Genomic DNA, 27,257 nt, shown 5'->3' on the forward strand with positions numbered 1-27,257 from the left:
AAAGAGCACATCCATACACGCACACGCACACATGTCCATACTGCATGTGTCTTACTATGCAGTTCAAACAGGCCTCAAATTTGCAATCCTCCTGCCTCACACTCCCCATGTGCTGGGACACAGGCATAGATCCCTACTACTCTTTGGCTATAAAAGCACATTTTGGCAAATGCTTTTGGAAACCTGTTGCAATCCTTCCCAAATATGGTAAATACATTGCACAAATATGTTCTAGAATGTATTATTTAAAATAGCAAAAACTGAAAATAATGAATATCTAATAACAGGTGATAAAAACATATGGCTATAGAAAAATGCATACATAATCACTACAATAGAATGCTAGCTAGGTGTTCTGGAACACAACTGTAATCCTAGCAGGTGGGAGGTAGAGGTATAAGGAAACTACAAGTGTGAGGCTAGCCTTAGCTACACAGCAAGGCTAGCCAGGGCTACATGCAAAACTCTCTCAAAAAAATTAAAAGCTAAACAAACAATATATAAATGTTATATGTCCTTGATAATTGCAAACAAAATTAAACACAAGTAAAATGTAGACCATACTAATATTATTAAGTTTTACTTGTAAGCACAGTGGAATATTACATTATATTTTAACGTTTTACACTTATTTAATTGGGGAGTGGCACATGTGTGCCATGGTGCGTGTAGTCGAAGGACAACTTGCATGAGTTGATTCTTTTCTTTCCTACTAGATCCTCAGGCTTGATCTGCATAGGAAGAGTCTATCTCAAAGACAGACAGACAGACAAACCATGGAAAGAAAATTCCTCAGAACTTAGAGAATGACACTAACACAGAGGTTGGCCTATGAAAAGGAAGTCATCTCGTGAAGTTACAAAAGAGGAGGAAGAGGACAGCCATGCCAACAACAGATGGAGAGCGCAGGTGCCCGTGCTGCTTATCTCATTCATCTCCTGGGGGGGGGGGGGGAATCGGGGAGGACCTGGGACCTACGGAGAGCACAGGGAGCCCCGAGGAACAGGATCGGGGTACACTAAGAGTCTCCATGGTTGGACAGTGGTCATGACAGAAGGTATACCCATAAGACAGTGTCACCACCAATATGTGGCCTGGTTCCCTTTTTATACAGGCAAATATCCAAAATGCTTAGTACATGAGCCAAGGCTACAGAACGGTGAATGTGGGCACATTAAAAGAAAGTGGGTCAAGTCCCCATCAAGGATGCTCTTAGCCAGGCGTGGTGGCGCACGCCTTTAATCCAAGCACCTGGGAGGCAGAGGCAGGTGGATCTCCGTGAGTCTGAGGCCAGCCTGGTCTACAGAGGGTGTTCCAGGACAAAGAGGTTCTCCAGAGAGAAGAGAAAAAGTACAGGGGACCCCAGCATTCAGAAGAGAATCCAATAGTCTACTTCTCCTAATTCAAAGACTTCGTACGCCTGTAATCCAAAAGATTCCAAGCTGTTTATGGCGTGGTCTTAAACGTCCGTGTTATACTTGCATGCTATGCTCAGTAAGTACAACACAACTACAGAAAACACAACCTTTGCCAATGCTCAGAGAACACGTCTATGTTGTGGGATTCATGCTGAGTCAATGTTGTAAGTGGTCCCCGGTTGTTAGGTTCGTAACTCTTCCTATCAGTGTGCTTAGAGCAGATTGTCTGAGACAGACAGAAGGACACTGTTTCTCCTGAGAAATGTGACACTCCGGTTCAGACTTAAAAGGAAGCTGGAGAGCACTGCGTGCTGAGTTTGAAGCCGTGTTTTGCTGTTTATTCACATTATCTGTAATAAACAGTTAATCTTGGCTGTCAGCTTGACACATCCAAGCAGAGGGGCCCTCAGCTGAGGTATCGCCTCCATCAGATTGGCCTATCGCCAAGTCTGCGATGCATCTTCTGAACTGTTAATTGGTACAGGAAGGCCCAGCCCACTGTGGGCAGTGGCATCCCTAGGCCTGCTGTATAAGAAAGCTAGCTGAGGAAGCCAGGGCGAGCGGGCAGTAAGCAGAGCTCCTTCATTATCTCTGCTTCACACTCGCACGCAAGGGGGAGGAGGAGACGGAGAGAGAGAAGAGGTGGGAGGGAGAGGGGGGGTTATGAGCCAATGCATACCATGGTGCACCTGTGGAGGTCAGGGGACAAGTGAGGAAGTGGGTCTTTCTTTCCACCATGGGTTCTGGGGAACTGACCTTAGGTCATTAGGGTCGCCTGGAAAGTGCTTTTACACACCAGGCCATCTAGGCAGCCTGGTTTTTATAAATTTTAAATGGGATAACTCATAAAATACTTTATGGACTAGTTTACTGTCCTTTAAGATTTCACATTTAGGGGCTAGAGAGATGGCTCAGAGGTTAAGAGCATTGGCTGCTCTTCCAAAGGTCCTGAGTTCAATTCCCAGCAACTACATGGTGGCTTGCAACCATCTATGATGACATCTGGTGCCCTCTTCTGGTGGGCAGGTGTACATGCAGGCAGAACACTGTATAAATAATAAATAAATAAATCTTTAAAAAAATTTTTTTTTCACATTTATTGCCTGGTTTCTTTTTATTTATTGCATGTATGTGTACATGCAGGCACATGTGCTGGCAGAGGGGAGAGGCATCGGATTCCCTGCAGCTGGAGTTAGTTACGGGCAATTGTTAGCAGCGGGCATCCTCGCTGCTGACCCACTTCTTCATCCCCTAACTGGACTTCTATCTCCATAGGTTTGCTCTGTGACCAGCTTTCCTGGTGTCGCTGAGCATTCTCACAGTTCCTCTCCAGTGACTGACTGATAAACTAAAGGGGCCAGGGAGCTGACTCAGCAGGTAAGGCCACTGATGTACAAGCCTTGTGGCGTGAGTTCGAACCCTGCAAGCCACGTAAAAAGCTGGATATGGTAGCACATCTGTAGTCAGAGCACTCCTATGGCATAATGGGACAGAGGCAAGAATCAGACAGAAACTCAAGGGTCGGCTAGTCTTGGGTGTGACACACAGTGGCAGGAAGAACAGACCCTGCTACGAAACAGTGGAAGATAATCAACTCCCACACACAGGCAAACACACAGATACCGACACCCGCAGCAGGGGAGGGCAGGCAAGCAGGCGGACACGGCGCTTCAAAAAAGAGAGACGACAGGCTGGGACACTGAGAACTCATGGGCAGAGCACTGGTCTGGCATGTTCAAAGTCCTGGTTTCAAGCTCTAGCACTCCTCTCCAAGTCAAACTGTTAAAAACAGACAAAGGGGAAAGAGAAAAGCACACATTCCTCCCGTGGGTAACACGCTCACTGAAAAGAAACCAAACACTGAACAGGAGTCATAAAGTCCATGCCCACCTTCCGGACTTCAAAACTAGACCCACGCAGGAGAGGGGCAGAGTTCCACAGTGTGAAGAGAACACGTGACTCTCAAGGTTCATGCAACAGTCCCTGGGGGAGCACAAGCCACTTACGATTTTAGGAATGAGGCATCTTTCAAGCAAATCTGAAAAAGAAAGGAAGACAAGTTAAAAACGGCCTGTGCTAGGAAAATTCCAGTGCAGAGAAGCTACTTCCTGTCATGGTGGGATTATAGCCTGTTCTTCACTGAGTAAGGCACAAGGCTCAAGGCGTCCTTTCTTTCTTTTAAGGTTTATTTATACGTATATTAGTGTGCTATCTGCATATACACCTGAATGGCAGAAGAGGGCATCAGATCCCAGTATAGGTGGTTCTCAGCCACCACGCAGTTGCTGGGAACTGAACTCAGAACCTCTGAAAGAGCAGACAGTGCCCTTAACCACTGAACCATCTCTCTAGCCAGGAGCATCTGTGAGTTCGAGGCCAGCCTGATCTACAAAAGAGTCCAGGATAGCAAAGGCTCTGTGTAACAGAGAAACTCTATCTTGAAAAACCAGAGAAACAGAGAGAGACACAGAGACAGAGAGAGAGAGAGAGAGACAGAGAGAGAGAGAGACAGACAGACAGACAGACAGACAGACAGACGAGAAAGAGCAGGCAGAGCAAGCAACAGGGAGCAAGCCAATAGGCAGCACTGCTCTGTGGCCTCTGCATCAGCTGCTGCCCTGAGTTCCTGACCTGGCTTCCCTAGGTGACCAACTATTAATTAGATACATAAGAAATAAATCCTTTCCTCCCCTTGTTGCTTTTGGTCATGGTGCCTTTTTTTCTCCTCCCCTGAGACAAGGTTTCTCTGTGTAGCCCTGGCTGTCCCAGAACTCATTCAGTAGACCAGGCTGGCCTCGAACTCACAGAGATCAGCTGGGATTAAAGACTCTTTTAGCACAGGAAGACACCCTAAGACACTTAGCATCCTCCATCCCTGCGCTCCAGTTACCTAGCAAGAGCCCCTTTCCCTCACCACTTCTGTTCATCAACCAAGGGGCAGCGCAAGTGCCACCTCCAAAGCCACTCCCCGAGAAGCATCGGGAACGAGAAAGAAGGCAACTAAGCCACATGAAGCCCCCATGACCCTTCACTTCTGTGGTCACAGGCCCCTTTCAGAATGTGATGAAGGGTCACTTCCCTCCTGCCCGACCCCCAAAGTACGCTCTGTTTAACTAAAATTGCACTGGAGTTACCAACGTCTTCGGCCTAGGTTAGGGGTTCTCACTACAGAAGCAGAAAGCTACCTCATAGGTGGTCAGCAGCACATGAAAACGAGATTCCTGCCTTATGTCTTGCTGAAGGCGGGCTCTTTCCTCCTTGTTACCCGTGTATGTCACACAGGAGAGACCTGGAGCAAATCTGCAGCAAAGAAAAGAAGCAGATAAGTGCAAACGTTAGACAGTGCAGATTACACGGAAACCCACACTTCATGAGAGAGTGTAATGTGCAGGCCCTAGGAGACCCAGCACCCAGAAAGAGTCCTGGGGCCTCCAAATTGTGCCTAGGGTCATGGTAAGGCCCCGATGTAAATGTTTAGGCATTAGGGTCAGGTCTAAAGGCATTATGTTGGCTTATAAAAAGAAACACACACACACACACACACACACACACACACACACACGCATTAGTCAGTATGAGAAGGATGCCTCTCCTTCAGTCCAATAAACTTCACTAAAAAAATGAATACTGACCTTTATTTCTTTTTCTTTTCTTTTCTTTTCTTTTCTTTTTCTTTCCCCTCCCTGCCCCCCCCCCCAGATGGGGTTTCTCTGTGCAGCCCTGACTGTCCTGGACTCACTTAGGATGGTCTCGAACACACAAGAGATCTGCCTGCCTCTGCCTCTGCCTCTGCCTCTGCCTCTGCCTCTGCCTCCTGAGTGCTGGGATTAAAGACTATATATACCCATGGAATACTGACCTTTAAATTGCCGAACAGTAGTGATAACACCCGGACCCTCCTAAACTGGATCCTCAGTGTCTACCTACCTTGCTTCAATTCAGACCTTCCTAGAATAAACTCATTGACTGTGTAAGACTCTAGTATTTTGTTGTATTTTCTATACCAGCCAGAATATCTTAAGAAATGCAAAGAATAAAATTTCATCTAGTTTACTCTGTACCTCTCCATCTCTTCTTTCCAGTTGCTCAGAACAGACAAAGGACAAAGAATCAGAAATGGCCCTTCGTCGTTCAGTCTTCCCACCAAGTATGTGAGGAAAGCGATAGTCTGAAATGAAAAAAAGGAAGTTAGTGCTGATCCCATTTCCTCATGAGAAATAACCATAAAGTCCTCAAAACCACCACAACACACACAGACACACACACACACACAGAATGCACACACACAGAGATACACAAACATACACACATACACACACACACACACACCTACATGCAACTTATTTTACAATGAAATTACGTACAATACATGTTAGGGGAATACGCCATTCCTTGAGGGAATCAAGGAATCCTCAGTAATCTTGCCAAAGGGATTTAAGGGGTTCAATTAAGTAGTTGTAAGCCGTGAGGATCAATACCTATGTAACTGAACCTCTAATGCAAAGAAAAGAGCCAGGAAACAATAGAAAGGAAGGAAAACAGGGCACCTGGTGGACGAGGCCAGCTCAGCCAAATTCTAAACATCAGCTGTGTCAAGGCATGACTGGAAGCATGGCCTGCAGGTGGTGGCTGTCTGTGCTGGCTGGGGTCCCCCCGTGAGCATGGGTCCTCTCTCCTTATAGGGCTGGGGTCACCCGTGAGCGTGGGTCCTCTCTCCCTGTAGCTCTCCCCGTTCCCACCTGTAGTTAAAGAGTCTGCTCGTTTTGCTGGGCAGTCTCTGGTCCCAGTTTTATAACAGCAGATGAAACGCTTTGCTTTCCTGGAGCACATCCCAATCAATTAACCTCACAAGTGGAAGAAAGGGTGTAAAATGAAAGCCTTTGTAAAGCCCAAAGTGTTCCTTCAGGGCACGCCTGTATACACTACCCAAATGCTGCACTACATAAGAGGACATGGCTATGCCAAGATGCTGAGGTTATTTCCAGGGGGAGGGAGGAACTATCCTAAACATAAATCCAAACCCTGAGAAAGCTACAGGCCAAAAGAGGTTATCAAGATTAATTTACACAGCACAATAACAGTCCCCCATTTCTTACCTCTAAAACACTTAAGTATATCAGTATATCTGTAAGAAATAAAATGCAAAACTACAATACTATCAGACTGACAAAATAAAAACTGCATGAACTGCACGTGCATGATGGAATACTGTATGAGAAGCTGGTAGTTTTTAAAATAAAATTGCATTCATTTTATGATAGAAATAACTTCTTTTAAAATCATTTATGCAACTGCAAACTGTGCCGGACAAGCTTCTCCCGGCACCTTGGCGGCATCAAAGCTGTTTTCTTCAGCTGTCCTCAAGGTGCCACTTGAGAAAGTTTAATTCTGTCACCATAAACCAGACAGACAGGTCAACAAAACATGTGTGCAGGCCCGTGTGGACTTCAGGAAGCGTGACATGAAGACAGGGCATTCATTCTACACAGAGTCTTCCAGAAACCCGAAGAAGAGAGAACACACTGTGACTGCATCTGTGAGGCTGGCACTAACCCAGGGTGAACACCTAACAGGTGTACAAGGCAAGGACACTCCAGACCAGAATAATCTTCATGACAGAACGCAAAACCTCTAAACAACCTGCTGGCAAGCCACACGTAGAGGTGGCATAGTCTGGAGCACTTCAAGACTGAAAGACCTGCTGGCTCTGAATGAGGGTCAACAGGACAAAGTGAATGACACAGAGACACACGGAGGGTCCTCATGATCCAAGAGTCCGGTCGTCCTCCTAAAAGTATCCAGCAGACTGACCCTTGTTCGAGCTGCACAGCTCTCCGTTCACCTATATACCAGGACCAACTTTCTTTGCCCAAGAAAGCCACAGTTGATAAGTGACATCTCAGGGTACCCTCTTCAGAGGTCATACTGTACACACTGTCACACTGTGCCTGGCTTAAATGAAGAAGTCTCCAACCTAAGACCCCTGGCAGGTCTCAGAAAGGGGCGGGTAAGCTTCTAAGAGGACTGATAAGACCCCTGACTGTCAAGATAGGGAATGCCTTTCACCACGGCTTTTAATCAGCTTGCCTTTGCCATAGTGTATCCTAACTACACTGACATTAGTATTCAATAGACTGGGTGAACCCCATGATTAACTCACGTGATATCTATCTACCAACCCAAACCCAAAAACAACATGTCAACTCAAGGCAGTTTTGCTTATCATCCTGACAGAAGTGTCAGTATCAGTGTTGCATGTGCTTAGCAACGTCCACCACACCAGGCTCTCCAGGTCTCTGGGCTTGATGTTGCCTCCTTCAAGGCCATTAGTGGGCTAGGCGAATGTAGAAACCACAGGATACCACATTCACACTATGCTATCCTGAGAAAGCAGATGCCACACAAAGTACTGCTAAGGAAGTCATAGTCAACTTGACGCTAGGGCAGGTCAATTTCTTTTTCTATAGAGAAAAGAGCCTGGACCAGGCCCATTAATTGCTCTAACTAAAGCATGCCTTCTCCCAAACATATGCTAACATCATCATCATCATCACCACCACCACCATCATCATCATCATCATCACCACCATCACCACCACCACCACCACCACCACCACCACCATCATCATCATCACCATCATCATCAGGTCAAACAAATCTACTGGCACAATTTCTAAAGAACCGTAAGTTGAAAAAGCAACTCCAAGATCACACTCCCTTAACAAGTAACTTTACGTATTTGACACCCTAGCGAGAGACACACGCTGCTGCAATGAGTGGGTCAAGATAACCACGGAGAGTGTGGAGGTGAGCCGCGCTCCTTCCACAGCAGCGTATGGAGGTGAGCCACGCCCCTTCCACAGCAGCGTATGGAGGTGAGCCGCACTCCTTCCACAGCAGCGTACCTGGCAGGTCTTCCCCAGGCCCATCTCATCTCCCAGGATGCAGCCATTCTGGCGATGGAAGCACTGGGCTAACCAATTGACTCCCTCCAGTTGGTAAGAGCGTAGGTGAATCCCTGGAAACAAAAAAACAGAAGCAGTCCGATGAGCAGAAATCTCAGCAGGCCTCGCCTCCCACACCCCACTCCTGAGCAGCCACGGTACTCATTTCCCAGCTAACTTTTGATGCAGACTTGGTCACCACTCACTCAACCTTCTAAAGCACACTGTGCTGTGTCACCTCATCCACCTGACAGAAAATCATCGACCAAGGTTCTGACCTCCGCTGCCCGAGTCTCACGCCACTATTACTCAGTGCTGGCATTTCCATAACGCCCATTGGCGCTACCAACGCGACTCATTAACAAACAAGGCAAGGACCGTGCGTGGCCGAGCAGAGATGCAGACAGGACGGCTTCACCGTGTGCTTCAACATGCAACAGTGCATCATACGGAGTACTTCATCATGCTTGGAGTCTTCCATGGCCTCATTTACTGGAACACTTGGTCCCCAGCAGAGATGGGTTGTGGAAGCTTTAGGGGGTGGGGCCAACTGGAGGAAGTGGAGGAGAGCACCAGGGAGCAGATCTGCCCGTGCCACATACCACGCGCTGCCTCACAACTCCCCTGCCGTCTCTGGGACCTGCGCCCGCTTCCATGCTTTTTGCAATGGACTTTACCTCCGTACACCAAAATAAATCCTTTCTTAAGTTACTTTCATTACACTTTCTTGTCACAAAGATAAACTAATGCTGAAAATTGGTGCCAAGAAGTAGGGTCACTGCTGTGATCAGTCTGGCTCTGTGGTTTTTTTGTTTGTTTGTTTTTTAATATTTATTTATTTATTATTTATGCAGTATCTGCCTGAATGAGTGCCTGCATACCAGAAGAGGGCACCAGATCTCACTGTATATGGTTGTGAGTCACCATATGGTAGCTGGGAATTGAACTCAGGACCTTTGAAAGAACAGACAATGCTCTTAACCTCTGAGCCACCTCTCTGGCCAGGCTCTGTGGTTTGTACAACTGGTTTAAAATAAAGAAGCTCTAGTGTCCTGTAGACAGGATGGGGCTGGGAGACCAGAATGCCAACCTGAATTCAAGAGTAGGGGTCAGAGTGCGATGCTTCATGGGGAGAGAACTCTAACTGCTGTGTGCTGGTGAACTAACCAGGCTTTGTCCTGCCAGGGTTCTGAGGCTGAATTCAAAAGTATGAGATTAACACATTTAAGAGAAGGAATTTCAACATAGCTCAGCATTTAGGCTGTGGCAAGGACTGCAACTGCTGCTTTTAGTCAGGTTTACCATGAGAATCCAGAAATCAAAGAGGTGCAGAAATGTGAAAAATATAGTTTGGCAAAGGAAAGTATGTGAGCAAATTTAAAGTTATAGATAAGACAGAAGACTACAGACCTGTGAACGCACCCAGGGTGTAAAACTAAAAGCCCATCTGGAAACCTTGCACTTTGAGGCTCTTATCCCTGCAGATCACTAAAAGATTTTATTTTTTAAAATATTTTATTTAATTTTAATTAATGTGCACTGGTATGAAGGTGTCAGATCTTGGAGTTACAGACAGTTGTAAGCTGCCATGTGGTTGCTGGGAATCGAACCTGGGTCCTTTGGGAAGAGCAGGCAGTGCTCGTAACCTCTGAGCCATCTCTCCAGCCCCACTAAAAGACTTTAAAAAACAAAAACAAAAGACCCAAGCCGGGCGTGGTGGCGCACGCCTTTAATTCCAGCACTCAGGAGGCAGAGGCAGGCGGATCGCTGTGAGTTTGAGGCCAGCCTGGTCTACAAAGTGAGTCCAGAACAGCCAGGGCTACACAGAGGAAACCCTGTCTCAAAAAAACCAAAAAAACCCCAAAAAAACCAAAAGACCCTCTTTCAACCAAGACAAGAAGGCATTGTAACTTTCTACATATAAAGTGCTTTGGTTTACACTGTCGACTTAAAAAGATGCAGAGTCATCACCTTGGAGCTAAACTGATTTCTGAGCGTGTCTGAGGAGTTTTCTAGATTAAGGTAATTGGTGTGGGAACAGCCACCCTAGCTGCCAGACCAAATGAAAAGGAAAGACACTTGAGCACTAGCACTGACTACAGAAGAAGGACCCAACAGAATCGACCTGGCTGGCTCTGTGCATGGAGCATAGGCGCCCCAGCAAGTCAGGGAAACAAGGAAATGTGTTTCCCAAAACACCTCCAAATCGGACCACAGGCCTGCCAACACCCTACAGCAGTGAGCATCCAGCAAACCGAAGGCCAACAGACAAGCCTCAAAGGATACAAAGGAAGCCAGGCTCGGTGGCGCACACCTATAATCCCTGCACTCAGGAGGCAGAGGCAGGCAGACCGCTGTGAGTTCAAGGCCAGCCTGGTACAAAGCGAGTCCAGGACAGCCAAGGCTACACAGAGAAACCCTGTTGGGGGGGGGGGGGGCTAAGGGGGGTCTGGAGGGGGACACAAAGGAGCTGATCACAATGCAGTCAGGTTGGAAACTGCCAACAGAAATGTGACAAAGAAGATTCCAAGCTCCTGGAAGCACACTTATAAATCTTCCAAATAATCCATTGCCTAAGTCTCAAGGGAAAGAACTACACTAATCTGAATGAAAACAGAAGTCTAGTATGTTAAAATTTATGAATCAAAAATTAAAGTCACAGTAAAATTACAGACGTTCTGGGGTTGGGGGAAAGGCACAAAGTCTTTGGGATCTATAAAGAGACCACAGTTCTCTTTTCCTTTTTAATTTGTGTATATGTGTTTATGTATGTATTTATTTATTTGTGAGTGCAGGCACATGAGTGGTGGAGGATTTGTAGAAGTCAGAGGACAACTCTTGGGAGCCGAGTCCTATGACCTTGTGGCACCACAAATTGAAATCAGGTCATTGGATCTGTGCATGGAAGTACCTTTACCCACTGACCCATCTTGGAGGACCAAATTCTTACACTTGACATCAAAAGCAAGCAAACAAAAAAGAATAGTTAAAAAAAAAATCTGATAAATTTGAGCAAAATAACTGTCTTGCAAACTCATATATGTAAAAGAAAATCCTACTATTTAGAATATAGAAAGACCTCAAAAATCAAGTGGAAAAATATTCAAGTTAAAAACTGGGAGAAAAACAAAGAGACAAAGCAAATAGGAGCATTCTTATTCAGACCACTATAAGACATCACCACCACTATTAGAATAGCAAGGGGGAAAGAAAAAACAACAGTGTTGAGACCAGATCACGCAAGCACAGCTGGGGAGGATGGAAACAGCCACTCAGAAAATACTGATGCTTTCTTTAAACATGCAACCAGCCCTTGGCCCAGGCATGAAGCCCCCCTGTGTCTGTCACAGGGAAATAAAGACTGATATTCACATAAAACCTGCACAGAAATGTTTTCTAACGCTAAAGGGAGGAGGGTGAAAGCAAAAATAAAAACTAACCAAACCAACAAACAAAAAACCTCGAAGCAATTCACATCAATTTCAGTAGCTAGATGGTAAACAGCCTGTGGCAAATCTATACCTCTCACCAATAAGAAGAAAAATCCACGGGAAAAGTGGGAAAATCAACCTCCAGAGATCACACATCACGTGACAGGAGTTATGTATCACTTAAGACCTGCGCATGCCACTTTTCAAAGTGACAAAATTATAGACATGGAGAAGACTGGGCTGGGGATGTAACTTAGTGACAGAGTGATTGCCCTCATGAGCCAAGCCACAGGTTCAATTCCCAGCACTGGAGGAAAATAAGGAGGGAGGAGGAGAAAATTGAAAGAGTAATGAAAAGACAGAAGACAGTGGTTGCAAAAGGTCAAGAAAATGGTGGTAAGGAAATGAGTACAGCCATCAACAGGCAAGCGGAGGGGCTAACAGCAGTGGAAATGTTCTGCATCTTGGCTGTGTAGACAGATGTCAATGCCTAACTGATGTCAGATTTTGCAAGTTGGTACCACTGGGGAGAACTGGGTGGTGCCTACAGAGAGCTCTCTGTGTTGTTTCCTGAAACTGCATGTGAATCTGCAACTGCCGCATTATAAAAGGTTAATTTTCTTATTTACAAAAGATTTCTTTTTAAGAGAGAGAGAGAGAGAGAGAGAGAGAGAGAGAGAGAGAGAGAGAGAAAGTGTGTGTGTGTGTGTTGGCCGTGTCTGGCTATGTGCACATGAGTGAAGTTGCCCACACAGGCCTTTTCCTCCTGGGCTGTCTGCTGAGCTAGTGAGCCTTTGGGGCCTGAGCTGAGTAGGAAGGTCAGCTGGTGCTTTCTCTGCCTCTCTGAGCTAGCAGATTCTTCACCACATCTGGCTCCTGAGTCTTTATTGGTAAAATAGAACAAACAGGGATTTTTCATTAAAACAATATACAGTATTATTTATCTATCTGCTTCCTTCTTCTTCTGTGCTAACAGTTTGTAAGCACACACCGCCGACACACTGACACATACTTCTGCATTTCCGGCTCTATCCCATGCATTCAAACTTCCTGTCTGCTCACTTCCCATGCGCATAGGTTCTGCCTGGTGTACAATGTGTAGCTGGATTTGCTCTGCACACATTTCTGGGCCTTCTACATATTTTAACATATCATTCCCGAGGCCACTGGCAAGCATATAGCCAAACACACAGACAAGCATTAATTAAGATACGTTAGAGCTGGGTGGCGGTGACACCCAGCACTTGGGAGGCAGAGGCAGGCAGATTATCTGTGAGTTCGAGGCCAGCCTGGTCTACAAAGAGAGTCCCAGGACAGGACAGCCAAGGCTATTACACAGAGAAACCCTGTCTTGAAAAACCTTTAAAAAAAAAAAAAAAGGATTCATTGAAAACACAGATTTAAATTAGATACACAGGTGAGAGAAGGGCAGGGAAGGCTCAACAAGAAAGAGACCATTCCTGGTACTGGGAACCTAACCAACTACTCGGAAGGAAAGAGCACAGTAAAATAACAGTAAGTGTCAAAAAAAAAAAAAAAGCCACAAAAAAATCATATTATTAATTATCTAACACCAAAACAGACCTACAATGCACTTAATTCTGCACATAAATACACATATGTAGCTTTCACAAAGTCTTCTCACCTGGGATGACAATGCTCCCTCCCAGAGCCAAAGACCACCTAACAAAACCCAGATTCCAGACATGAGGAGCCCTAGCTGTTGCTCAGGGCTGTCCAGGAGATTCCTGAAATATACAGCCCACTGCTGTCGACCTTGGTTGCACACCCAGAGATGGAAAGTAAGCCCCTATTGCTGACGACACCATTCACTTCAGAAAGAGGGCCCAGAGACCCCTGAGCTGGAACTAGCGAGAATGCCCCCTCCCTTGGGACTAGCTTTCATGGCACCAGAAGACATCATGCTAGCTTCCAAAGGAGAGACGCTACTAACAGTCTTACCCAGCCATGACACCTAGGAGCCACATCTGCTACTGGCACAGCACAATAACCCTGAGGATGCGGGCGTGGCACGCATACTTTGGCAGTAACCCAACAGCTCCCTAATTGGGCTTAAGACCTGCTGGGCAAGAGGGAGGCCATGCCTAGTACTGGAAACCAAGCTAACTACTCACTGCTAGTGAAGTAACGGTTATTGGAGGAGAATGTACATCCAATAATTTACCAAACCAGCATAGTCCCTAACAAACTGTCAGCATTTGTCCTTAGACACACACGGGTACCTGCCGTCCTCACCCCTCATCAAGAAATCCTCTCTTTGCAACAGACAGAGGCCAATACAGAAAACCACAGCCAATCAAAATGCACAGAGCTGCAGAACCCAGTCCCGGTGGACCCGGCTACGAAACACTCCCACACCTAAGGCTCGGAGAACAGAGTGGAAGAGGAGGAAGGATAGGGAAGTTCGCTGTGACATTGCATCTCCTAGTAACCCAGAAGTTAAGCCCATAGTCTCAGCAACCGTGACTGCCCACACATGCGGATAATACCAACGAACATGCCAAAATGGACAGCGAGAAGCCCAAGACGCCTCAACCCTGCACAAAGAACTATACGTAACTAAGAAAAGCTGAGAGCAAAAGAGGTCTTCTCTAGAGAAGAGCATCCCAGTTGGTTGCCCAAACAGTCAGCCCTGGATGCATACATGCATACAAGTGACATTAAACACACAGAACAAGTTATATTTGGTAATATAGGCATATGTGTATATGCATACAATAACAATTTAAGTGGTGGAAAAAGAAGCCATGGATTTGAAAGAGAGGAAACTGACGCAGAGACCCACAGCCAAACAGTAAGCGGAGCTTGGGGAAACCTGTGGAAAAGAGGGAGGAAATACTGAAGGAGACTTTTTTTTAAGACAAGTAGCCCTAGCTGTCATGGAACTAGCTATGTAGCCAAGGCTGGCCTTGAACTCAGAGATCCACTTGCCACTGCCTCCCAAGTGCTGGGTTAAAGATGTGCGCCACCGCCTGGCAGAAATGCACCTTTTACTGCCTTTCCAGAAGAAACCCTCACATTCTGATAGCACTCTGCACGTGTAAGTCAACTGAATTCTTCACTGTACTTTCGAAAGCACATTACTGCTAGTTAAGAAACCCAGGGTCCGAGGGCCGCTATTTATTTCGTTGATCTCCTCCCAACACCTCACAGAACGCTATCGACAGCAACAAATAACGACCTCATGAGTGACGACTAGTGAGCCATTTTCACTTTCCGTTAAGCCAGCACTACATCCCCAGCAGATACCGTCTGGCGGTGCTGAACAGAGCGGATGCTGTGAGAAGCGGCGGCTCCAAGTCCATCTGGGGTCTCCACATCTGCAACCTACCACACCTGGGTTCGCCACACAGGGAGCCTGCACACTTGGGGGTCCGAACACCTGGGTTCCCCACACGAGAAATTCCCCACACATGGGGCTCGTAAGGGCAAGTGGGCTTAACACGAAAGTACGTGAGGTAACGACAGGACAAACTTTGCTGGCAACGCGTCCAGCGCAGCTTTAAGAGTTCGTTCTCGAGCCGCAACAAGTGAGTGCGCATGCACAGTCGGCCGGGCATCGCAGACCGGAGGAGTCGCTCCGTGCCACGGAGGCCTGCGCCGCCGCCCGCGCGCGCACTGTCCCAGCTCCCGCCCGGCTCCCCCGGCCTCAGCCAGCCGCCTCACCCGTCAGACCCCACTGCTGTAAGTCCTGCTCCTGCACCCGCGTCCGCACCGCCTCGGCTCCTAGCTCGGCCTGCAGCGCCTGCAGGAAGCGCGGCGAGTCGCCCGCCATCCCGAGAGGCTCCGCCCCCGCCGCTCCGCGCCTTCGCCCCCGCGCGCGCCGCCGCCAGGGGGCGCCCTCCGCGCGCGTTCCCGCGCCGCCGCAGTACGCAGGTGCAGGACTGTGGTCTGGGTGTGCTTCTGGGACCAGCAAAGGGCTTAGTGGCTGCATTTGCTCAAAGCTCCTAACTCCAAGGGTATCTAACAGCAGGGTCTAAGCTTGGCAGTCTCTGCTTTCATTTCTTATTGTCGCCTTTAAACTTTGCGTCAGATTCCTGAGCGGCTTGCTTGTGTTCAGTTAAGGTGTGTATGCCCCAAAACTGGCAATACAAGGTGGATTAGTCCTATATTTATCTAACCCTTTTCCTCATTTATGTCTGAAAACACCAAGAGAAGATTAACTTTATTACTTAAGGTATGTTAGTGACAAGACACGTTGAAAGTAAAGAACCTGGTGGTACATTCCTGTTGTCTCAGCACTGGGGAAGGCTGAGGCAGGAGAGTTGTGAGTTCAGACTGGCATGGAGTAACATAGCAGGAATGTGTCTGAGATACCAGAAGAACTAAAATTGGATTTCAGGGCTTACCGTGGCAAAGGTTAAGAAATAGGCCTACAGGAGATAATCTGGCCAGCTACAAAGAGCAGCCCCACTAGAGATAGTGTTGCCTAGTGACTGACCGGAAGGGTCCCACCGGAGATAGAGTTGATAAAAGACCCAGTTTTATGGCCACATTCCTTCCTGCCCACCGGAAATAGGGTTAATAAGAAATCAGACACTTCCCTGGAAAAAAGAGAACAAAGAAAGTAAGCCATGGGCGGTCTTGGCACCTTTTTCTGTAGCCTGTCATTTAAGACATTATATTTAGATCTCTTTATGTTACTCAACCAATAGATGATTCCCAGGCTAGGAACCCCCTGCTTTGGGGTGCTGGGAGGGATAGGAAGCTATAAATTTACCCTCAGCTCAGAGATCGAGGCTCTTTCTGAATACCACTGTGTTGGTGACCAATCAGAGCCCAGCTGGAGTCGATTAAAGGTCCTCGTGTGTATTGCATTGGTATCGCATCCTGGTGGTATTTTTTGGGGGTCTTGCAATCTGAGTACAGCATGTCTATAAGTAATAAGTATAAAAGCTCAGTTAGCTGAATGCTTGCCTTGAATGCACCAAGCCCTGGCTTTGATCCCCAGTGCCAAGTAAGTTGGGCATGACTGTGGGCACCTGTAATACTGGGGAGGTCACAGGAGGTCTAGACGCTCAAGGTCATCCTCAGCTACGAAAGTTCAAAACCAGCCTAGGGTACATAAAACCTTGTCTTAAAACAAAAAAACTTTGAGAGAGCCTCCCCTCGTCAAGATTCCAAGAGTATCCGTGTAACCAGAACATCCATGAGTGATCAAAGTGACCCGAGTTGACCACGGCTGTCCACAGGGTGCAGAAGCGGCCTCTCTCATGCAGCCTCCTCCAGGAACACACAGAACTAGACCCAACGCACTTACCAACCTGATCAAGGGGGAGGTGACAGATACACCCAGGTCACTGCAGCTCCACTTCCTGAATCCCTCTGGGATCAAGATGAACTCAAAACAAGGAAGGTATTCTTCTCAGTGGGTATGGACGGATCCTTTTTTTTTTTTTTTTTTTTAACAATATGAAGTACTGGTGGGCTCCTGTAAGAATAAGAATATAATGTATCTTCTGCCCTTAACCAATGGAGTTGAGCACACTTATCCCAACCCCCCCCCTCCGGTTTCCCCAATAGAGCTCTATTGATTAAGTTCTTTACTTCATAGTTATTTTTTCCATTTGATTGGGGGGGAGGGGCAAATGGCTATACCTGGTTTATTGAGTCCCCAAAATCAGGACTCTGGCAGTACCTCCGACCATACTATTGCGTCTTCAAGTCACCTGGCTGCCTGAAATGCTCCCCCTAGTAGTTGACTTGTGAGTGTCATTCCATGTGCCTGATTTCTCCTGTGCTTGGGGAAACAGATTTCAGTAACAATCCAGGCAGACGATGCTCTAGCTGTCACCCGAGGCAGTCTGCTTCTCCCCCAAGTGCTGTGCACTCACTTGTAACCGGGGTCTTGTCATCACTTAAGTTTCCGGAAAACAATTTCAGGAAATGTCTGCGTAGAGCGAAGTCTGAAACTTTTTTTGAGAGTGAATGAGAGAAGGGTACCGATTTAAGGTTAAACTCCAAGGCCACATATTTTGACCTTAAGCGTGGTTTAATTAGTTGTTTGGTGTAGCTCCCCTCAGATAGCTCAGAGGGTCAAGAGGCCGGCCACCCATGCCTGAGGACCCAAGGGCATCCCTGGAATCCACGTGGTGGGAGGAGAGAATTGACTCTCTCAAGTTATACACACACACACACACACACACACTGTGGCATGCGTTCCTCCCCTCAGTTCAATAATAAACAAAATTAAAATTCAAAAGGAGGTGTCTGGTGCTGAGGAAACAGCGGGGCCCAGTGAGGCTAGGCTGACGCTGTGTCGGTGCTTCCTCAAAGCCTTGTGACAGACGTGTAACATTCAGGGGCTTCTTGGAAGGATTTCCGCCTGCTGTCTGCCTCACTTCATTCTTTCCCACCAGATTCTAATCGCCATAGCGGCTAAATCGATGCTGTCAATCGCTGGCCACTCGATCAAAAGCATTCTTTTTTTTTTTTTAATTTAAAGTAATCCAGAGATATGATCCTAGCTATAAACTAAATAGATTGCTGCTACATTGAGCCTGGCATCTAAAACACAGCTGAGAGGAGTAGCTGGAAAGTTGCGGGTCTGCAAATGAGGGAACATCAAAGTTTTACTCTGGATCCTATATGAAATGAGCCTATAGAGGGCAGGGTGGAGGCAGAGAGACAGTTAGGGGGCCATTGCCAAAGCCTGGGCAGGAGATGGGAGTTTATGGTCAGCACAGTGCAGGGGAGTTACTAGTAGATACACTGAACAGGTCACGCCACTAGGAGTAATGGGATGGAGAAGCCTGGCTTGTGGGACTCCGCCTGCACACACAGTAGAAAGAAGACAGAAAGAGGAGGGAGGGATTCGGAGCCTGTCAAGAATTACAGTGTCGGGCTGGGGAGATGGCTCAGTGGTTAAGAGCACCGCCTGCTCTTCCAAAGGTCCTGAGTTCAATTCCCAGCAACCACATGGTGGCTCACAACCATCTGTAATGTGATGTGGCACCCTCTTCTGGCTTGCAGGAGTACATGCAAGCAGAACACGGTATGCATAATAATAAACAAATAAATCTTAAAAAAAAAAAAGAAGAAGAAGAAGAATTCCAGTGTCCAGTGAATGAAGACAAAGGGACTCCTCGTCACTACTGGTAGGAACGCAAATTAGCACTGTCATGGAAAGAGCGGGGTCCTCGTACTTGTAGAAATAGAACAGCAATACAGTCTAGCAATTCCCCCTACTAAGCATATATCTAAAGAAGCGATCATCAGTTTCAGAGAGCTGTCTGCGCCCCCATGTTTATTGAAGCTGCTTTTTCCCCCACAAGAGCCAAAATGTAGAGCCAGCCTCAATGTCTATCTGTTGATAAATGTAGAAAGAAACTATGGTGTATATATGTGTACACAAGTGTAACATGGATATAGATATGTGTATACATGCACATATGAGTACATGTATGTATGTTATCTTTTGAGACAGAGTCTCAATATATAGCTTAGGCTGTACTCACTATGTAGCTTACACTGGCTTTGAACTCGTGATCTTATTTCCTCGGCTTCCTGAGTGCCAAAGACTGCAGGTATGTGCTATCACACACATGATGGGCTATCATTCAGTCACTTAAAGATGAGATCCTGTCCTTTACAGCAACATGCATGAGCCTAGGAGGCTCCTGTTAACTAAAATAAATCAAGCACAGACAGGCAAATACTGAACATGCTCGGTTAAAGCAGATGCTGAAAATGTTGATGTCAGAGAGAGAGAGAGGGTAGAACAGTGGTTGCTGGAGTGTGTCGGTTACTTTTCTGTTACTGAAACCAAGGCAGCACACAGAAGGAAGTGTTTACTTGGGATTCTGGTTCCAGAGGGATAAGAATCCATCACCGACACATGAAGCGCAAATCGTCAACCAGAAGCACAAAGAGGGAGCTGGCAGGTAGAACCGGTTTGAGCCTTTAAGTCTTCTCAGGTGACATTCTTCCTGCAGCAAGGCCACAACTCCAAACTCCACTGACCCTCCCAGGTAATCCTCGTCGGACACACACACACACACACACACACACACACACACACACACACACACTCATGCATGTGCACACTGTGAGGCGCATTCCTCCCCTCAGCTCAGTAATAAATAAAATTTGGATGCAGAAGAAGGTGGTTGACGCTGAGCAAAAGCAAACAGTGCTTTTTCAGCTCTTCTTCTGTGGTGCCCTTTGACCCTTCCAGGGGCTAGGTGCTGATATGAGTGTCCCATTTAGGGCTGAGGACTCAGCACTCACTTATCTTCAACACTTTGACCAGTTCTGAGTCTCTGCCTTGACTGCTGGCCACTGCAGAGAGAAGCTAACCCCAGCCGAGGTTGAGAGGAACCCTAACCTGTAAGCAGAGAGATGGAAGGCAGCTGACCTTCCCGAACAGCATCCCCTGCTGGGAACCAAGGCTCCAAAACCGTGAGCCTATGGGGGACATTCTCATCAAACTAGCACATAGAGAAAAGATGGAGGAAAGGATGGAGCTTGGGTAGTTAGAGAGGGAGGGGTACAGCTGCATAGGAAGAATAATCTTTAATCATTTGTTTTGTTTTTGCACAGTAAGGTACCAGTGCTTGACCCAAATTAATTGGATATTTCAAATGAAGCAGTGGAAAGAATTATGAATGTCCACAACACAGAGGGCTGATGTTTGAGGCGATGAAAATGCAAGTGTCCTTGTGCTGGCCATTATATGCTGTATGCATGATTGACATGCCCCAATGCACTATGGGTACTAAACAGTGCTTGCCCCCAGAGTAAGTACTCGGTAAGTTCTTGTTAAATGTTCAAGCCAGGTGCCTGGGAGCAGTTCCAAATTTAAGGCCTGTGTTTGTTAAAACTTTGGGGTAACAGAGAAGATACACCACAGGTGGGCAGGCCAAGGCACAGAAAGCTTAAGAAACTTGCATATGATTCTAGCAAATCAGCCTTATCTAGCAGATAAAGTCTAGTCCCAACTCCTTTTCAATTGATTGCTCAGGTTACATAACCATAGTTATTTTACTTCTTCCTATTGTTCTTCCACAGAAAGAGGCAAGCATCTGGCAACAAATCACCCCTTTGATAGCAATGCATTTGCAACTCCTAGCAAAATAAACATAATCAAGGACAGGTCACCTGCAGGTTATGTTTGCTCTTCTCTGTGTCCTTACTCTGTGTGGTAACAGTAGTTCCCTGGCAGCAGCCAGTGGGGCAGACGTGAGTCTGTAAGGGATGCAAACACAGAGAAAAGCTTGTACAGATATTTACTTTTGGACTTGAGATGGCATCAGTGCCCTACAGTGAATTGAAATGAAAGAGACCTTAGTGTTCTTTCTCAAAAACAAAACAAAACAAAACAAAAAAAACCTACATTCTGACTTTGATGTAATTATACAATGTAATAAAATTTTTTAAAAATCTAATATATTTATTATTAAATACCTATAATATTATGGCAGTATTATATAACTCGCTATAATAATCAATAAAAGACACAGACACCATAGTATTTTAGAATAAGCCTTATTTTACCTGGGGCTGGGCAGAAATTAACCTTCTAAACTACCTTCCATTATCACCCAGTCCCATCCCATTTAATCATTCTGATCTGAGATATTTCCCATCCATAATCCCAAAATCCCTGTTTAGGCTGTTCATCTGGGCTGCTCTTCTCCAGCAGAACGCAGAGTCCCTCCTCCTGGCCTGTGTGGCTCTTTCCTATTCCACAGAGATCTTGCTCCTTCTTCCTCCTCTGGTCCTCTCTCTCCTACCCAAGATCCTCTGTCTCTAAAGCTCCGCCCCTTCCTTCTGCCCTGCCCAGATGTAGGCCTCTTATTGGTCAAACAGGGAGGCAAGGTTATAGAGTGATACTTGGGATAAAGGACAGTCCGCTTGTAAACAGTAAGGATCCCAGGGGCAAGCAGTTAACAAGTACAAGGCACCAGACCACGCTGCAGCAATACATCTTTGGCATCAAATAATATATAATGTATTTTGGTTTTTTTGTTTGGTTGGTTGCTTGGTTAGGTTTTGTTTTGTCTTGAGACAAGGTCTCTCTGCATAGCCCTAGTAGTCCTAGGCTGACTTCAAAATCATACAGCTTTGCCTGCCTTTGCCTCTTAAAGACATGCTGCACCACGCCCTGCTAACATATACTTTTGTTTGTTTGTTTGTTTTGTTTTGTTTTTTGTTTTTCGAGACAGGGTTTCTCTGTGTAGCCTTGACTGCCCTGGACTCACTTTGTAGTCCAGGCTGGCCTCGAACTCACAGCGATCCGCCTGCCTCTGCCTCCCAAGTGCTGGGATTAAAGGCGTGCGCCACCACGCCCGGCTCATATACTTATTATTAATAGGCTGTCTTCCTGTTAATTCTTTGACAGTGTCATACATGTAAACCTGCATCTTGGTCATATTCTGCCATACGCCAACAAGACACGCCCTCTCTACCTCATGCCCCTCCTACCCCTCCACTTTGAGGCCCAGTGAGTCCAGTGAGCACTGCCTGGAGGGATGCAGTGATCCTGTCCACTTGATCTTGTGTTGATCTTATGCAAGCAAGCACAGTTTCAGTGAGCTCATGCGTGCAATGGCCATCCCATATCCAAAGTCTGCATTTCACCACACTCTTCCCCATCCTTACAGTCTTCCCAGATCTTTTTCTGTGATGTTCCTTGACTCTTCCAGGGGATAGGTGCTGATATGAATGTCTCATTTAGGGCTGAGGGTCCAGCACTCACTTACCGTCAACACTTTGACTAGTTGTGAGTCTCTGCCTTGACTGCTGGCTGCTATCGAGAGAAGCTTCTCCAGCCGAGGTTGAGAGGAACACTAACCTGTAAGCAGAGAGTTAGGAGGCAGCTTAACAATGTGACCGTTTAACAAGGCAACAGTTTCCTAGATTTCCCACTCAAGTCTATGACATCCCAAGCCACAGACTTTTGACCAAGTGTGAATTCCCTTCTATAGAGCAGGTCTCAAATCCAGTTCAAAATCAGTTGGTTACCCTGGCAACCTTCTTGCCACTATGGCACCAGTGGGCAAATCTTGCCTGGAAGGTCAGTATTGTAGGAAAATAGCACATAATATATGAAAAGCCCAGTCACTTCAGAGAATCAATATTCCTCTTTAGTAAGGGCACAACACTGGGATGTCATCTAGTTAATATTTGAGGACATAGCTTGGATATTGTAGGCAGCTCTGAACAAAGATTTACTCCATTTGCCATGGCGTCGCCTGATTGCTTTTCTCACTTAACACCTGTGAATATCATCCCTTGCCAACAAATTAGCTGTATGTGTTTTCACATCTTCTGTTCTCTATAGAGCAGCAAAGTGTCTGTCTGTATAGTCCATTTCACCAGCCTCTGAAGATTCTGAGTGTGCTGACTTTAGCAGGTTATCTAAATAAGGTGAACAAAGGTAAAATGGTCCCCAAATGCCTTTGGACACTGGTTTCTCTAACCAAGACTACAACCCTAAGGGTTTTTCCAGCATTCCTTTTCTTTTTCCTAATTGACAGGAACCCAAAGCCTTTACCCCATAAAGCCTGAATCCTAGGTTTGAAAATGAACACACCTGGTACACATGTGCTCATGTCCCCAAGACACAACTGGAATGTGAAGGCCTGGGACGCCTCCATTTTTACCCCCACAAACTGTCCAGAAATACCAGGTACTATAATCTCTATAACCAGACAGTTTTAGTAATCAGAAAGTGCTTCAAAAACCTCATGTGACATAGTCATTTAAATGAGGAGAAATAATGTTACCTATCATATAAAGTGAACATTTTATTTATAAGAAATTAAATGTGAATTTGAATGCCCAAGGGTATTGTGAAGACTTTAGCTGAGAATCCCTCAGTGTCTGAATCTCACCAATGAAGACCATGAAGTGAAAAGTTAGCCTTTATTGTTGAAGTTCAGTGGGAACCTCACTAGCTGCCAGGGTGGGTCTACAGAGATAGTGGTTTCCTATTTTTATAGGCTATAGATGTGGACTCTGACACACACACATTGATGGGGTCATGGATTGCCAGATTTGGCATATTACTCGCCCTGCCCTTTGTTTTGTTTTGGTTTTGGTTTTGTTTTGGTTTGGTTTTGGTTTTGGTTTTGGTTTTGGTTTTTCCTGAGACAGGGTTTCTCTGTGTAGCCCCAGTTGTCCTGGAACTCCCAAGTGCCGGGATTAAAGCCATGTGCCACCACCACCCCATATTATTTTCAAGAATCCACATTCTCCTCTGTTATATGATTCAGTATCTAAGCCCTTACTCATGTGTCCTCAATGACTTCAAGTGTTTTCCAGTGGGAAGAGCCCATGGATTTTTTTTTTTTTTGTAATGCATATAGGTTGCATATGGGGAACAGAGCAATGAAGTGAGTAATTGAATGCTGGTGGCATAGACGCAGCCTTCCCTTATGGTCTGTGTGTGGATGTTAACGTGTGTGTAGGAAATGTCCCCAGAAGCTTTCACCCTCTGCATACTTACGGCCCAGTGACTGCTCCCTGGCAGAGACTGCTTCTGCCAAGATTAGCTACCCCTGACCCCTTGATCCAGCTGCTTGCCCGAAGTCCTGCAACAACTTCTCCATTCAACTCTATGTAATAAACACGCTGAGCTTCCGGGGTACTGCTGTCTCCCCATGAGAGCGCCAGTGCCCTCAAACCCAGGGCTTTGTGCCCATTTGTGGCATTCCTTCATTCCTTCACCAGCCCCAGTCATGCTGGGTGCAGCAGTTTTCCCATAGCATGAGTTGAAGTTTTAAACATGCTAGCTTAGCTTGTCCCTACCTTCTGCCATGAAAACTACCCAAATCCACTAAGGACTTTGCTGGTTTAAACTTTCCTATGCTGGTATAGATTTATCTCGCGAAAAAGCATCTAAACATATACTCTGTAGTTAGTATGATCTAGAGTCCTTTTCCATATTGAATATATATGGAACCATTTCAAAATTTTCACTAATAATGCCAGACCGGCTACATGCCAGCTCATGTATTTACCTAATACCCTATTCCTCATTTATAAGGTCGCTTGTCTCTACACACACATATTTATTTGTTTGTTTGTTGTTTGTTTTCCGAGACAGGGTCTCTCTGTGTTAGCCTTGGCTGTCCTAGACTTGCTTTGTAGACCAGACTGGCCTTGAACCCACAGCGATCTGCCTGCCTCTGCCTCCCGAGTGCTGGGATTTTAAAGGCGTGCACCACCACGCCCGGCTTGTTGTTTGTTGTTATGTGACTTGTCATGGTACACGTTGTGGAGGTAAGAGGACAATTTGCAAGAATCGGTTCTGTCTGTCCGCCATGTGGGTCCCGGGGATTGACCTGAGGCTGTCAGGCTTGTCAGCGGAAGCTTTGACCCACTGAGCCACCGCAATGGGCTCTTCTCACTTCAGAGGTAGTAAAATGAATGAAAACTGTTGACCTTCAGAAAACTACTTAGCCGCAGAGTCCACAAAATTTGACGGTTGCAGCTAAACTCTAGCTCACTCGCAGGCTGCGATGTACAGTTTTGTCATGAATATGTGCAACCATTTCTGCAGGAATCTTGCTTGCAAGGGAATCAATGGGCAAACGGAGCTTACCATTTAAGTAAAAGCTGGCAAGTTGTTCCCCATGAGCGCACACCGTTTCTCTGCACTCCTGGTGAGCGAGCACGCCCATATTCACTTCTCCGGTTCTGAGCAGAACCAATTGTTTGTTTTTCAGTCATTATTAGTGACGCACATCTCATGGTCTAACATTTCTTTGGCTACTTTTTAGATTTTAATCCTTTATTGAATATGTTATAAATATGTTTCCATGTAGAAAATTATGATACTAGTCTGGTTCATACTTTGTCGATTATGCCTTATATGTAGAAGTTTGAATTTCTGTATATAAAACTGTTTTCACAGTTATGGGTATTTATCTTTTAGTAAGAAAAGGTTTTTACCACATCAGTATTTTCTTAGTTATTTATCTAGGGGTTTTGCTTTAAGCATTTGTCTCTAGGGTTTGTTCTTTTTTATTCTTTATGAAATCAGAATCTTATCTATTTCCCAAATAGGGAGTAAACATCCTTAACCCAGGGTTTTGAAATAACACCTCTACTGTTGGCTAGATTCCCTTATACAAGAATATGTTGTTAACAGTTTTTATTATTGGCTTGATTTTCTCCACACCAATATCACACAGCTTCAAGCATTATAATGGTGGGGTTTGTTTTGAGGGTTGTTTTTTTCAGTAAAAAAAAAAATTGGGGGCTAGAGAGATGGCTCAGAGGTTAAGAGCACTGTCTGCTCTTCCAAAGGTCCTGAGTTCAATTCCCAGCAACCACATGGTAGTTCACAACTATCTATAATGAGATCTGGTGCCCTCTTCTGGCCTGCAGGAGTATGTGCAGGCAGAACACTGATACTAAATAAATAAATCTTTTTTTAAAAATTAATACATTTTTCTAAATCTTCAGTATACATTTGATAATTAAATCATCAAGGTACATTTAGAAAATCCAAGTGGAATTTTGACAAGGCTAACTTGGCATTACCAGGTAGTGTTAAAAGAATGGAAGGCTTGACTGTCTTCACAGTATTAAAGTACCCTGTTTGGGACGGCAGTCAGTACCTCAAGTTCTATGACTTTTTCAGTTTTTATTGTTTTCCTTATACAGTTTTTGATTATTTCTTTTTGGACTATTTATAGGAACTTTTTAGTTTTGCTTGCTACTGTCAACAAGTTCCATCTTTTCCTACATTTTCTGGGTGGTTTAGACAAAAGTCATAGATTCATGGATATCGATATTGTGTATGGAAAATGTCATTGTGATGGTTGTGGCTTTGGTATCGGCAGCAAGCAGCAGGAAGACAGTGGTGAGACCCTCACACCATTTAGTAGAAATTAACCGAGGAAACCCAAGGAACCAACAGTTAGTTTGAGCCTCTGATCCACAGAGGGTTACAAACAAAACACATTCTTTGGGGGGAGTGTGAATTTTGAAGAGAACTTGTGTTTAGCTGGTCTATTATTTTAGTAGGTCTTTTTTGATTTTTATTTTGAGTGGATTTTGGAGAATAGGGTTTAATTTTGGATAAGCGAACCCAGTTAATAACTTTATGGACTGTGACAGATTGTCTCTTTCAATTGACTAAAAGTGGTTATCTGGGTGGGTGTGTTTAAGACCATACAGGTGGGCACAGATAAACTTTTTATAAGTTAGTTGAGACATTCATGGGATACTCTCAAGTACATAGGTACTCTTAGGTACTTTTTTTAAAAAGTTGGATCATTTGTTGGTGAGTTAGGATTGTCTTAGGAACCGTTTCCCTCTCTGTTGACAATTTTCCCTATAGTATGTGTTCTGGTTAAAGTCCAGTCTTCGGAGCCTCCATGGTCTTCCTGATCAAGAGGACAAGTGACTTGAAAGAGTTCCCAAAGTTCCCTGGGCTTGGTTCATCCTGGAGGTCAAGGGTCAATCTATCAGCTATCTTGTTGTAGTGA

The 27,257-nt window shown here is 45.6% G+C and overlaps 2 protein-coding genes and 1 long non-coding RNA gene across 7 annotated transcripts in view; 1 reads left to right on the forward strand and 2 right to left on the reverse strand.

Annotated features, from left to right (window-relative positions):
- Positions 1-17,238, reverse strand: part of CHD1L (chromodomain helicase DNA binding protein 1 like) — a 56,341-nt gene extending 39,103 nt beyond the window's left edge. Inside the window, exons 1-6 of one of the 4 annotated variants that reach the window (XM_084757177.1) lie at positions 17,079-17,238; positions 16,535-16,688; positions 8,324-8,436; positions 5,480-5,586; positions 4,604-4,718; positions 3,425-3,456 (exon numbers count right to left, since the gene is read on the reverse strand). In XM_084757177.1, the coding sequence (XP_084613303.1) occupies positions 3,425-3,456; positions 4,604-4,718; positions 5,480-5,586; positions 8,324-8,347 (278 nt within the window). In that variant the 5' untranslated portion in view covers positions 8,348-8,436; positions 16,535-16,688; positions 17,079-17,238. Of the gene's footprint in view, positions 1-3,424; positions 3,457-4,603; positions 4,719-5,479; positions 5,587-8,323; positions 8,437-15,480; positions 15,645-16,534; positions 16,689-17,078 lie in introns of those variants that run through there. The other 3 variants (XR_014774552.1, XM_084757178.1, XM_084757176.1) reach the window with 3 other exon arrangements.
- Positions 15,361-27,257, forward strand: part of FMO5 (flavin containing dimethylaniline monoxygenase 5) — a 42,913-nt gene continuing 31,016 nt past the window's right edge. The window contains exon 1 of the mRNA XM_084757180.1: positions 15,361-15,498. The gene's annotated coding sequence lies outside the window, so the exon portion shown is untranslated. The remainder of the gene's footprint in view (positions 15,499-27,257) is intronic.
- On the reverse strand, positions 17,316-22,729 carry LOC311583510. 2 transcript variants are annotated; one of them, XR_014774553.1, is made up of 3 exons: positions 22,518-22,729; positions 20,914-21,000; positions 17,316-17,549 (listed from the first exon to the last, which is right to left on the reverse strand). It is a non-coding gene; the product is annotated as an uncharacterized lncRNA (long non-coding RNA). The 2 variants fall into 2 exon arrangements; XR_014774554.1 differs by lacking the exon at positions 17,316-17,549 and adding an exon at positions 17,565-17,726.

The sequence above is a fragment of the Acomys minous genome (assembly GCF_964271855.1).
Source record: "Acomys minous genome assembly, chromosome: 14".
In the NCBI taxonomy this organism is placed as follows: domain Eukaryota; kingdom Metazoa; phylum Chordata; class Mammalia; order Rodentia; family Muridae; genus Acomys; species Acomys minous.